Here is a 13,749-nt window from a genome sequence, read left to right as displayed (position 1 = left end):
TTGCATGCTGAATGGCAAAATCATCGTTGCCACATTAGGGTGGAGGCTTCACACATACGCCGTTCCATTATTATCCTGTAAGCGTCCGCCCTGATGAGCTCGCTGCTAACGTACGTCACGCTTTTCTTTTTTTGTAATCAGCGATCATAGCACTGATGATAGTTTTTCAAAGTTAATATTGATTTTTATGCTTGTTATTCATAACTGTAATTAACTATAACTGTAGGAAATTCTCTCTCTCTCTCGGAGTCCAGTCACTCTGGCAAAGAAAAGTCATCTTCACTCCCGCAATTGGGAAGAAAATTTTGTATCATCACTGGAGGATTCAGAACTAGAGCTCTCATCATCAAATAGGTTATCAATATCACACTTCTCATCTAGTATTTGATTGATCTCACCTGAAGAATATGCCTCCTTTTTCCTTTGGGACATTCATTGTGAAAGACGCGAAATCAATTTGTCTCGATAAACGCCCACGAAGGTATTGAAAGAAACCAACAGGGACAGGCAGTTTTCTAGCATAAGCGACCACCAGGAAAGAGTTGCCAGGCTGGAAATAAGTTTCCCATGTGCTGAGAGTGTTACCAAATGATGTCCTACACTTTCTATACGAGTAAACGTATTATTACGGGGCTGACGGCTTGACAAGCACAGTTAAAGTCTTGAACGTAATATCCCGTTGAAGGCGCTACCGAGTAGATCGCGGTAAACGTATTATTACGTGGGTGACGCTTAACAGGTTATATAACTGTTTCCATGAATTCTAGTTGTCATAGTAATGCAATTAATGTAATAAAAGTTGCTTTAATATTTATGTATATATACTTCCAATACATAGCCTAATTTCACCAATTTCAATGTTTTGTGTGTAGTCTTAATACCCAGTTTGGAGGGTCACACATACCGAATGGCAACAGAGAGAGAGAGAGAGAGAGAGAGAGAGAGAGAGAGAGAGGAGAGAGGCGGAGGACGAAGAAGAAGAGGGATGGCGGGGGAGGGGGGAGGGGGGGGGTGGGGGGGAGGGGGGGGGGGGGGGTTTGGGGGGGGGGGGGGGGTTGGGGAGAGGGTAGGTGGAGCTTTATACGCGTGTTCGTATCATTTCTGCATAATGGAGTTTTTGTCTCTTGGTACAAGGACAAGTGTCTCGTTATTCTTTACGATTAGTGATTCACGATACCCTTATAAATTAAGGCACTGGGTGTAATGCACTATAGCAAAATCTCGTTCTGTTAAGAGTGTTCGTTACAGAAATAGGTATTGCCCAAAAACGTGCTTGCACTGTCTCTGAAAACCCATAGTAGACATGCTGCTTAGTGTCAATCAAGTTTTTATAACAAGTATTTTTTACAAGCTAGCTATTGAATAAATTTGTATTTTTCTCAGTCAAAAAAAAAACATATGCCCTCAATGCTAACTTTCCTCTTTTTACGACTTTCTGGTCATTGCAAATTCGGCCCCATAATTTCTTATGGTGCGAAAACAGACAGAGGCCCATGGACCGAAAACGATTGAGTCACACTACGGCGATAATCCAGCAGTAAAACATCTTCATATATCCAAAAAGTAAATAATAAAGATATATATGCGCATTACGCTATAACAATTACATGTATAGCTGATAACAATCTGCATGAATAACTGGTAAACTGTTCTGCAATGACAGTTGAGTATAGCAATTATTTACAATAGGTAGAAAGTCAAGATGTCGTGACGTCATAATACAGAACTTGAAAGAACGTTCTAATTCAGAAAAATAATTACTTAAATTTGAGTCAGAGTCGAGTTACTTTTTCAATAACGAATATTTTCAAATTAATCATCATAAATATGTAAAATATTGATGTTTTCTTTTTTACTACTTATTTAAAAATTAGCCAAGAGCACGCTTCTCGCATCTTCTACCCAAAACAGTGTTTACGCCTGGCTTGTTGTTGGTGAGAAATCGTGTTTCGATTGTTGTGATAAAAGTGCTCCAGCGTCTGTGGGTACAAGTGGTGTGCGGATTTATCACAGGAAATGGAAAGTTTGTTGACACAAGCGACTCCCGTAAACATCGAGATGGCGTCAATCTTCGAAACATTTTTAGTTGTAAGTAAAAATTTCTAAAGCGTTTTTGGTGAGATTTCCACTGCTGTGGACGCCATTTTCAGTACCTCTGTTTAAATCTTAAAATTTGGCCTTAATTTCTAACTTTGGAGAAAATACTTACTTCGAAAGGAGAGTAGAGGTCTTTAGCTCCGTTTCTCACCAACAACAAGTCGCGACTGATGCCCATCTCGGGTGTCAGGACGCGTTATAATGTACTTTTTCGGAGGGTGGCTTGCATTGATTGTAGGTGGCCTGCTTGGCCTGCTGTGATGTTCTACCCTAGTTTAGCTAGGTATTAGGGATTACAGACCTTACACCCTACGTGGATACTAACCAAATATAACCTTTAGCCTAAGTTGAAAGGCTACGTAAAGGCCTAGGCCTGAACCTTCCCAACCAGACCTACTAGCTACCCTATGCCCAGTGCACTACCTAAAGTTTTACCAGAGGCTAGACCTGGTGTACATCAACATACCTAGGTACCTAGCCTATGTCTGTTTACAGGCATTAAAATAAAATACATATGCGGCCATGTAAGCTGAAGTAGTAGGTACTAGGCATATACAAATAGGTACTTCCAGAAGCTACCTAGTACTACATTAGCTACTACCTAGGTATTAGGTATACCTTGTCTAGGTCTACCTAGGCCTAGCTTCATCCGGTAGCTCAAGTTAATCAGGCAACACTTCGCAACAAGTGTTGTGGCCTCGAGTGAACTTACATATTAAAAGAAACCCCAAAGAAGTCATCGACTTTTATCTGAATTAGCACTTACCTGTATTCTTAAGATGTCACGTCCACGCGCGTATATACACCGAACACTGTCACAAAAGCCACAACCACAAAACCTATTGTTTACTAACTGGTTTGTTTTGAATCATGGTGCCCTCGGGCTAAACAAACGAAGTTGACAATGCGCTCGGTTGACGGCGAGCGAGAGTTCAATGTTTCCCGTTGACGCCCACAACAAAATAACAGTTCTCACAAGTTTTACGAAAAAAATGTCCTTTTAGTCTAATAGACCTAGTTCACTTTCGATATCAGTTTTGATTTTCAGATCAACTACTGTTTGTTATTCATTGCCAGATTTTAGGTAAGAAACAGTTTATTTATCATCGTCCTATGTCATTACATTATCTAAATTGTCACTATGCCACAAAAAATCTAAATTGTATAAACTGCTTTGGAATAGTAGCTATATGTAAAATTTAAACTTCTTTAACAATAAATTAGTTGGCATATGCTTTGGATGCTCTTCGCCCTTAGGCCTTATAGACAGTAACCTCAGAAATATTCCCTAAAATTAGACCGGGGCTGGAGTGTGCACATTTGCTATTATAGCCCAATGGGGCAAGACAAAAAATCCACTATTAGGTCTTATACACAATTCTATGACAAATAAGACATGTTCTAGTTCTCCTCATTCCTTTACCATGAGCGACACCAGTTACGTATGAAAAGTCATCTTAATAAGTTTGCTGATAGATGAAACTAAGAACAAAAATTAATGTTCTACATTATATATTAACGAGTACAGAATGGAAAACGGGAATGGACATAAAAACGAAAAACGTTATGAAGAACAATATTTGAAATTCCGATAAGTATGAATCTGCAATCTTAAGTAAAAAAAGTGGTACACTTAAATTTCACATTTATCACTTTGAGCCCCATCCTTGGGCCCTCAGCAGTATGATTATACATATATAGCTATCTATCTATCTATCTACCTACCTATCTATCTATCTATCTATCTATCTATCTATCTATCTATCTATCTATCTATATACATATGTGTGTGTGTGTGTGTGTGTGTGTGTGTGTGTGTATCTTTGCATAATCGGAAGTGGAAATAAACATGCTAATAGCCACGATGGCATTACACTTTAGCTTGAAATTAAGTGGTAATAAGGAAAGAGTGAATTGCGTTCCTTATCTCGGCTGTAATCGGTCCTCCGCAGAACGTAGCGGCAGCTAGAGCCATTACTGTCGCTGTCGAAGAACAGAGAAGCGCGTGGAGTTTAAGTAGAGAGTAGTATAGTGAGCTATGTGTACGTAGTTTAGTCAGTTTAAACAACAGAATAAGATTTAAGCAAGCAAAGTGGGAAACAGCTTCAACTTGAACCCATTTTGAGTATCAGAAAGCGCATTAAACAGCAAAAACGGAAATGGAGAATGGACATTAATCAAACCTGGATTTCATGCCATGTTTAGTTAAAATCTATCAAAAAAATTCAGCCACTCGAATCGCTGCTACCATAGATATCTATAGCTGCTACCCCCCATCTCTCACTGCAGGTGTATGTGATGTCACGAGCGTGTTTCAATCGTGGAGCCTCAATCAGCAAAGTTGGAGCAATATTAGACTTTGAGTTGGAGCCCCCACAAAGATAAGCTAGGATACGAAACCGCAACCATTTTTTTTTATTTACATTTAGCAGTGTCCATGTATTTGTATTTATGGGGTATATGTGAGTTTGTGCTTTTTATTTATTTATTTATTTTTGTACGGAGGCACATAAACTCTGGTATTTGCATACGTACTACGTGCTGGCTTGCTTTTAAGTTTGTTTATGAACAGAGTGAAGGGATCTTGGTTGGTATCAGACATACATATAGAGGTTTGATGAGGTTTAAAAGAAAATCAGTCGACGAGAAATTCATAACATTCAACTTTTATTATTCAACTGTTGATTTCACTGCAATCTTTCTCATTTTTCAGCTTTGAAACTTATCAAACCTTATATCACTAGACCATAAAGTCCAGATACCTTAATAATATGTTGATATATGTCCCAAAAAGTAATGAGGATAGACATTGCCTAATACTGTATAAAAATGACAGTGTGTGTAAAAAACGTGTATAGCAGTTTGTGTTTGTGTTTGGCAATTTCTGGATATCGTTGTATAATTTTGTAGCCTCCAAAATCAAATAAACGCGTGACTGAGTTATTTGGGTAATTTCTAAGCCCCCTTAATTGTCCCACCCCTTCACATTTTAAACTCTGAAAAGTTACCGATGCATGGCTACTTTTAATTTCTTTATCTTAGTAATAAAATGTAGTAATGTTCTTCATATATCTGAAAATGTCTTCGAGAATTTGATGTTCACGATGGCTTTTGTGTTTATGGCGTAAGAATTGTGTGCGTTCACACATAATAGTCTTAGAAAAAAAAAGTCCTTTACGCTGGATAGGTAGATAAATACAACCCAACTCATCCGAGCAAGTTGATATGGTATCGGTACTTATTGAAATGACTTCTGAATGTGGATTCATTATGAATAAGTACTCTCTCAGAGCAAAACGAATGGTAAACTTTACAAAATCATTATTAGTAGAAAAGTTTAATTTAAAAAGAGAAATCAATTGAAAGAAAGCAGTAAAAAGGTAGAGTATGTAATAGGACACACTACCACAAACTACACACACACACACACACACACACACACACACACACACACACACACACACACACATATATATATATATATATATATATATATATATATATATATATATATATATATATATATAGATATATATATATATGTGTGTGTGTGTGTGTGTGTGTGTGTGTAACTAAATCACGAAATATGGAATGTGATGAATATAAAAATAAGGACAAATTCCACGAAGGAAAGAGAAACGACAAACCTTGCAGAACTCCATAATTTCTCTTTCCTTCATGGAATTTGTCTTTATATATATATATATATATATATATATATATATATATATATATATATATATATATATATATACATGGAGTTGACTCATTTATGGAAGTGAAATGTGCATATCTCCAATTAAAACAATGTTGATGCTCATGAGATGATAGGATTAATGAAGTTGTATATTTCAAATAGTTAGGAGCAATGATACAGAGGGCTGGTTTTCTGAAGCTGGAATTACGTGAAAGACTGAAAGAGGTAACGATGTAAGGGGTATGGAGATGCTTTGGACATGTAGTACCTCGCACAACCACTAAGAGAACATTACATGATTGCGTGAACTGGGCTCCTGTAGAAGAGTTGGAAGACCAGTGCATATTTTGATAAGAAATGGAGTTGGGAAGGAGTAGGTAGGTGGAGTTTAGTGAAAGATAAAACACTTGACTAACCAAAACACTTGATTAACCAAAAATAAGAAAAATGATGCAATATTAGCGAATTGAAAAATAGCGAGGGAGCCGTTACAGAGACTTAGCCCTTCCAATATTACTATTTCATGATGACTAGATTATTATTAAACTGTAATAAAGTGAAAGTTTCTCGAAGAATTTTGGATTAGATGTATATGTAAAAATAAAGTAAATTTTCCTGTGAAATGCAGCCTAATTTTGCAAGCTAACTGCAATGGAAAATGTATCAAAACATATTTTCAATTGAAGTGCAGACGACACGTCACTGGAACCAAAACATACCGAGTGTCGTCATTCCCTGTGTTTGTTGAAATGATGTTACCTGTTGGTACATAAACACATCAAAAAGAAAATTACTGAGAAGTGAGTACTCTTATTTTTATCAAATCTGGCTGTATTTGTCATGCTGGGACGCAAAAACGAACCCTCTATAAGTTCAATCTAGTAGGTAGGGCTAGTAGGGCTGGCTACCTAATGAAAAGGAGATTGTAGAGTACTAGGCTACTTATAGGTAGTAGCTAGCTAGTAACTAGCTAGGTAGTACCTAGGCTACCTACTACTAATTTGCAAGCGCAAGGAGATTGTAAACTTGCCTTACCTTCTAGCTAGGTACTATTGTAGATGCTATCCTGGAATACCTAAAGGTAACTCGGTAAGAGTGGGCTTGTAAGGAATGGTACCCTATCGCATCTCTTGTATATACCTAGCATTAGGCTACCTACTTTTTGTATTCAGAATTTGTTGAACTAGCCTAGACCAACAGCATTGTATGCACACTTACCTAATCATACTAGGTACCTAGCTATTACTAGCCTATTTGATAAGGTTTTTAAAATGTTAGGCTATATAGGTAATGCCCAAAGATGTAATTAGCTACCTAAAAATTAATTCAAAGTACCTAGCCTATATTTTTTCTGAAGGTACCTATCTTAATGGTGTTTACAGTGCCCCTTTATCCGCAAGTTGCATTTGCTTACGGTAAATGACAGAGCAGCAACATAGCAGCCACCTCTCCCACAACGCTGCCATCTTCCTGAAAATTACGAAATTATGGCATAATTTAAGCGCTTTTTAGGGAAGTGGCTGCGTTCCGAGAGAGATGGCCGCTATGGGGTTTCTCTTGCTTTTTGAAAGAATTTCTTTGTATTTTAAGTAATGAGGGTATGTGGATTGTACAGAAAACTTATCAGGTAGTCCTTGGTTATCTGTGGACTTGGTTAATGGCAATCCAGTTTTATGGTGCCATAACGGGCCAACTTTCAGTTGTCGGCACCAATAGCATTATGGCTCCATAACATAATTAACAGAGGCACCATTAACCGAAACTCAGCGCTATAAACACCATAAATCGCTGAATCTCGCCTAATGGTGATTTTCGCTTAACAGCATCCCGCTGAGAATGGAACCCCCGCCTACAACTGGGGACTGCCTTACCTTATTCTACCTGAGGGACGTCACCCATGAGTCATTAGATACTTTCTCCTTAGGACCTGTGGTGGTTGCTTAACAGGTTTTATAGGCATCAAGCTGTTTGAACAGAAAAGTATCTGTATACTTTAGCTAAGTTTAAGTCTTGAGGTGTAAATGTGGAGTGACTGGACTTACTTGCCTTACTTCCTTTCTAAGAGTAGAGTCTAGGATGGAGTAACTGCTGGAGTTGAGAAAATACAGGTAACTACACTTTGAGCATCCAGTCTTAGATTAACCTCTAAGGAGCATCTCCTTTTGTCTTCCCTCTTTTAACAATAGCAGGGAGGGTAGAGCTTCTTTTGAACCCATTGCTTGGAATTGGCTGCCTTCTGACATGAAGTCCTCAGTGGCTGATGTCATGGTTCTCAAAAAAATTTCCATACAAGAGTAACCTCCCAATAGTAGTGGTTCCCTTGCTTGCATGTACAACTGGAAACGTAGCATTTTCCAGGTGGATTCAACTCCAGTCACTCGCCAAGATGACTTCAACTTAAGGAGTAAGTGTCCCAAATACCAGGCTATGGTTTGGATTTCCATAGGAAAAAAATAACCAGTTTTTAAGAATAATCTACATACAAACTAGAGCCTTTTATAAATTAAACCAACTGAAACCACTCTGCTTTGTCCCTGTGGCCAAAGGAAGCAGTAATTGGTGATGTAAAGCAAGTGAGGGGTATTCCCCCACTCACTCCCATCACCATCTAGTTCAATGACTACTCCAGGTGGCACTGAAGATCACTCCTATATAAAAGACTAGTGTATACTTAGGAAAAATACCAATTACATAAAAAATGTGTTTTATTTTGTTGGTTTAGGCATGTGTGTATGAAGGGATAAAAAGAAATGAGTAAAATTAGTCCTGTACACTTGTAGATCAGGAAGGAGAGGACTAAGACCAGTGTGACCTAGGAAGTCATGGGTATACATGATAAGGTGAAGACCCAGACCAGATAGGAAGTAGTCAGAAGATAAAAGAGAATGAGAGGACTTAATTTCCTCCCTATGCTTGTGATGGGAAATTTTATGTAGAAAAAAAATTTATATTGATTTTAGCAATAGGTTTCTTGTACAATGATATGTATTTGCTCCTTATATTACAGTACAGTATTACTATTTTACAAACCACCAGTAGCTATAATTTTGGTATTATTAGTATGCAAATCACCAATGGTAATTTTTGTGGTACACTGTAAGGGAAGTAAATACGTACTATATCTTTACAGTGAGAAAACATCTGGTTTCTTGTAGTGAGACAAATTATCAAACTTCTTTTTTTCAGTCTTGCAAGATGTCGGAAAATCTGCGGAATAACCCTTTTGCAGCCCTGTTTAGTTCTGTAAAGGATGCTGAGCATTTTATGAAGACAACGCAGCCTCATAAACCGCAGCAACAGGAACTTACAAGGTAGTTTTGAATACCTCTGACAGAGGACCATGGAAAATACAATACAGTGTATAAAATAGTTTTTGATATGCTGTATGTTTAGAATTCAGTTGTTTGTGTTATTCTGCCTTCTAACCTTGAAGTAAAATAGGCTGTAGTCAAGGTTTGTATTACGTATTGTTGTAAGGTTTCTGATATGATGTAGTTATTGATTTTTTGTAAGCATAAAGTAGTTAAACTTTATTTGTTATTTTCTAAATGCGTGAAAGGTTTGATTACCTTAATGACAAGTTTTTTCCAATGAATAACTTTATTTACCATATTAGATAAGACCTTTTTGTTATCCTTTGGGATAAGGTTAAATCAAAGATAATTTTTCTAATCAGTAAACTCTTTTCGGAACTGTTTTCTGGTATAGGCTAAAACCTCTCCTTTCAATTATGTTTTCCTTGGTTAACCAGGTGTGCTTAGCTATCTCAGGTGCCAAATCACTGAAATTCCCTTAAGCTGAGTGGTGATCATTTTTAACAGTTGTCTCAAGTCTTGGCCTATATCAAAGCCTGTGCATCATGGTTTTCTAGTCATTGTTTTGAGTTCTCTTGCATGAGGGTATATTCACATATACTCTCTATATTTATTTGTTTTAGATATTGTAAGTGTTCATGTACATTATTCATTTGTTTGTTGTATATTTTTATAATGCATGCTCCTTTGTTCCTGTGAAAGTAAAGGCCTTTGCCTTATATGTAGTGGTTCTCTTGTGCCAGCTGGAATTGGTAAGTGAAGCTTAGTAACAAGGTAGTTAATTATTTATAATATCCATGACCACTATAGAGAGGACACTTCTTGCTGAGGTGGGTGAATTTTGTATACAGTGATACCCCAAACTTACGCAAGGTTAGGTTCCAGACCCCCTCGTGTAAGGGGAAGTTTTGCACAAGTTTGGTACACTCTGAAAATGCTTATAAATGCTTACTTCTAGAGTTTGAACACTAAATATGACCCTAATCATGCTCCCTAAGTATTAAGCTAACTTTTAAATGACATTAAAGTTACTGTAATTTGATTTAAAAGTTAGTTTAATATGTTACCCATTTTCTTTTTCCCTCAGAGTTAAAGAAGCTTTCTTTGGTTACTAGATAAACTTCATAAGTCTGTTATAACAAAGGTAGGTACACAATTCAATGAAATAAAGAAAACTTGTATGTACATATGTAATGTTTGCAGAGGGTGAAGGTAAAATTCAATCAGTTTAAAATCATGTACTACAAGTGTGAGGGCTAACTATGAGGAAGCGAGAGAGAGAGAGAAATGAATATGTCATGTGAGGTAAAACTCTGGAGGGATGTCATCTTTAAAAAGTGCGAATGGGATTACATCTTCTGAAAGTACATGTGCTGTAATTATGCATAGTACATACAGATTGTACCAGTACTTTTCTCAGAGGTTAAGATAGTAATTTTCACAGAACAACAACTCATGTCCATGTCTCTGATATATTTTACTGGTTGATCATGAAGGTCTTATATAGTGACAAACACTTTGAATTACGTATTGCCTTTGTATATATTTTCAAAAATATAAATAGCATACTCAGAATCTCCATACTAACTTTACACTTAAAAGCATGAAAACTTTAATTAGTATACCATAAACTCACATCAACTGCGCATCTGATATCTAGGCCAGTCCCTTACAACACTCTTGATTGGCTGTTGATAAGCCAATCACAGGGCTAGAAACTTTTAGTCTCTCAAGAGAGTTTAAAAAGGCAAGTTGTATGTTCCACCTCTCTTGAGGGGTACTTTTGAAAGATGTATCCCTCAGGAGAGGTGGAACATACATCCTGCCTATGTGAACTCTCTTGAGAGACTGAGAGTTTCCAGCCCTGTGACTGGCTTATCAACAGCCAAGCAGGAGCGTCGTAAGGGATGGGCCCAGATATCAGATGCATGGTTGATGTGAATCTACTATAGTATGTACTTCAGAAATTAAACAAAGTTTCTGAAGGGATATCATCTTTGAAAAGTGCAGTAACTTTGTGAATGGGTATTGCATCTTGTAAAAGTAGTACGTATATGCACTAACTGTAGGTGCTGTAATTACCTTTTTATCATTTTCATACAATCAACTTACCTGTCAGATATATACATAGCTAAGACTCCGTCGTCCCCGACAGAAATTCAAATTTCGCGCCACTCGCTACAGGTAGGTCAGGTGATCTACCGGCCTGCCCTGGGCGGCAGGACTAGGAACCATCCCCGTTTTCTATCATATTTTCTCTGTCGCCGGTGGTATCAACATTGTTGCTATTACCTCCTGACTTAGATTCTTATTTCATCCTTTGATCATCGTTTCTCGGCTTTTTGGTGACGTATCTGGATCGTGTTTTTGGCATTCGCTACTGTGGACTGTTTTTGGAATTGCTTTTTGGATTTTTCTCAGTATGTCTGATTCAAATGTGAGTGTGAGAATGTGTGTGAATGTAGGCTGCAGGGTGAGGATACCGAAAGCTTCGGTTGATCCTCACACTGTATGCCGTAAATGTAGGGTGTTTCAGTGTCTGCTAATAATACTTGTAATGAATGCGAGGGATTAAATGCAGAAGAGTGGAAGACTTTAACTTCTTATTTGAAGAAGTTAGAGAGGGATAGGGTTAGACGTCTGAAAGGTGTGAGTTCAAGGCCTATTGAGCCTTTTACTGATAATTCTAATCCTACTGAATTAGATTCTCCCTATGTTTCATTCACAAAGTGTACTTTCGGAATCGGCCTCGGAAATCGCCGATCTGAAAGCTACGATTCGAGACATGAAGTCCAAAATGGCGGACTTACAAGGTAAGGCTAGTGAAAGTGAGCATTACAGTGAAGTGAGTTCTCCCAGTGTTGTGGAGGGGGCGTTTGATCGTCCCTGCGACGCTCCCAGGCCTAGACCTCTTCCAAGCTCCCATGCCCAGAGGAGAAGGAAAGTCGAAAGCCTTAAGGAGGTCGTGGGGAATCCCCAAACGGGTCAGACGTCCCTTCAGCTAGCTCTGTTTCGTGGCAGGCTGCTCAAGGGGGCGCTCTAGAAAAAGCGTCCTTCGTGAGTGTTTCTCATCCTCTCCCTCTCCCTCACCTAAACGAGGGTGGAAGGAGTCGAATTTATCGAGACCTCTGAAGCGTCATATGAAAGAACCCGAAATTGATTCGAGCCCAGAGCGTTTCTCAGATGACGCTCCCTCTTCTATTAAGAAGTGCGAAGGTGGCGTCAAGCGTCACCCGACGAGTACGCAGAAGTACCCTTTCCTACTTCTCCCCCGAGTGATGACAGAAAGGCGTCATGCAGTTGACGGGGGTGGGAGAATCTTCAAGGAGAATTATTATGGCAGTTCAAGAGCAACTGACCTCTCTAGTGGGAGTTTTAGCGCCTCGTAGGAAGGACGTTGCGCTTCCAATCAAGAAGTCTCGTCCTCTCTCCCCTGCTAGACGAGAAGCGTCATGCAGACGTGAAGCTTCCAAACATCTTATAGAAGCTTCGGGTTCGAGAGCGAGAGCGGTTGCTTACGAAAATTTCGTAACGCCAGAGAGACGTGAGACGTCTTTTAGACATGAAGCGTCTTTGAAAGCTGTTGGTAGACGTGAAGCTCCGACCAATATTTTGGCGCCAAGTAGGACGCCTTTTGAGAGCGGAGCGTCTTCCAGGCGCGAGGCGTCATCCGGACGTCAGCAGCCAAGTAAGCAGGAAGACGTCAGCCAGGACGCTTGGCGGACGAGAAGCGTCATCCAAGCGGGAAGCGTCTTTCTTTTTATCGAGAGAAGCCTGAGCTTTTTGGCGCCTTCCAAGGCTATTAAAGCGGGGAAGAGGAAAGAATATCATTCCCGTTAGCCCCTCTCCTATTAGGAGTTTGTCTCCTCCAGAGAGGAACGTACAGAAAGGGGAGCGGAGACTCATTTAGATCCCGAGTTGGAAGGAAACTCGGATGATGAATATCAAGAAGAGAAGGACTGTCGAACTATAAAGTTTTGACTGCCTTGCTTCTTGAGGAGTATGGAGACGAATTGACTCCTGCCGCTCCTCCTTCTCCGCCGCTCTCTTGTTTCAAGTGCTAAGGCCGAAGAAGTCTTCGTCTTTTCTCAAAATGAAGCCCACCATTTCTATGAAGAGGGCTCTACAATCCTTAGACTCGTGGATGAAGTCTAAGAAAGACTTTAGTAAGAACGGTCTTCTGCATGCTCCAGCGAGACTAGCTGGTAAAAGAGGCATTTGGTATCAGACGGGAGAGAATATGGGTATTGCTCTCCCGTCTACGTCAGAAGCAGACTTTTCGACCTTAGTTGACGCTTCACGTCGACAAGGTCTCAACTCGGCACGGATTACGTGGGGCATTCTGAACTGGACCATCTCCTCAAGGGACTCTTTCATGTATTGGAAAGTTTTCAACTTCTTAGATTGGTCCCTTGGGGTGATGTCCAAGAAAGCCCATGATTCGGAAGGAATCGAACCGGAAGCCCTTTTGTGCATATTGTCTTGTATAGACAAAGCGGTACAGGATGGCTCTTTTGAAATCTCCTCTTTGTTTGGAGCAGGTCTTCTAAAGAAGAGGACGGTATATGGTGCCTTTTTAACCAAGGCAGTCTCCCACGCTCAGAGGGCAGCGCTGCTGTATTCGCCTTTGTCTGACTTTGT

General features: G+C 39.2%; 2 protein-coding genes across 2 annotated transcripts in view; one reads left to right on the top strand and one right to left on the bottom strand.

Moving 5' to 3' along the window:
- LOC135198224 (uncharacterized) overlaps positions 1–3,008 on the bottom strand; it is a 1,334,440-nt gene extending 1,331,432 nt beyond the window's left edge. Inside the window, exon 1 of the mRNA XM_064225797.1 lies at positions 2,864–3,008. The gene's annotated coding sequence lies outside the window, so the exon portion shown is untranslated. The remainder of the gene's footprint in view (positions 1–2,863) is intronic.
- Positions 3,009–6,328: 3,320 nt separating this feature from the next.
- The window catches only part of LOC135198559 (ubiquitin conjugation factor E4 A-like), a 65,431-nt gene continuing 58,010 nt past the window's right edge, over positions 6,329–13,749 (top strand). The window contains exons 1-2 of the mRNA XM_064226257.1: positions 6,329–6,594; positions 8,981–9,105. Of these exons, the coding sequence (XP_064082327.1) occupies positions 8,990–9,105 (116 nt within the window). The 5' untranslated portion in view covers positions 6,329–6,594; positions 8,981–8,989. The remainder of the gene's footprint in view (positions 6,595–8,980; positions 9,106–13,749) is intronic.

This window comes from Macrobrachium nipponense, chromosome 22, assembly GCF_015104395.2.
Source record: "Macrobrachium nipponense isolate FS-2020 chromosome 22, ASM1510439v2, whole genome shotgun sequence".
Taxonomy (NCBI): domain Eukaryota; kingdom Metazoa; phylum Arthropoda; class Malacostraca; order Decapoda; family Palaemonidae; genus Macrobrachium; species Macrobrachium nipponense.
The sequence above is the reverse complement of the archived record's forward strand: the minus strand, read 5'-3'. Positions and strand labels throughout refer to the sequence as shown.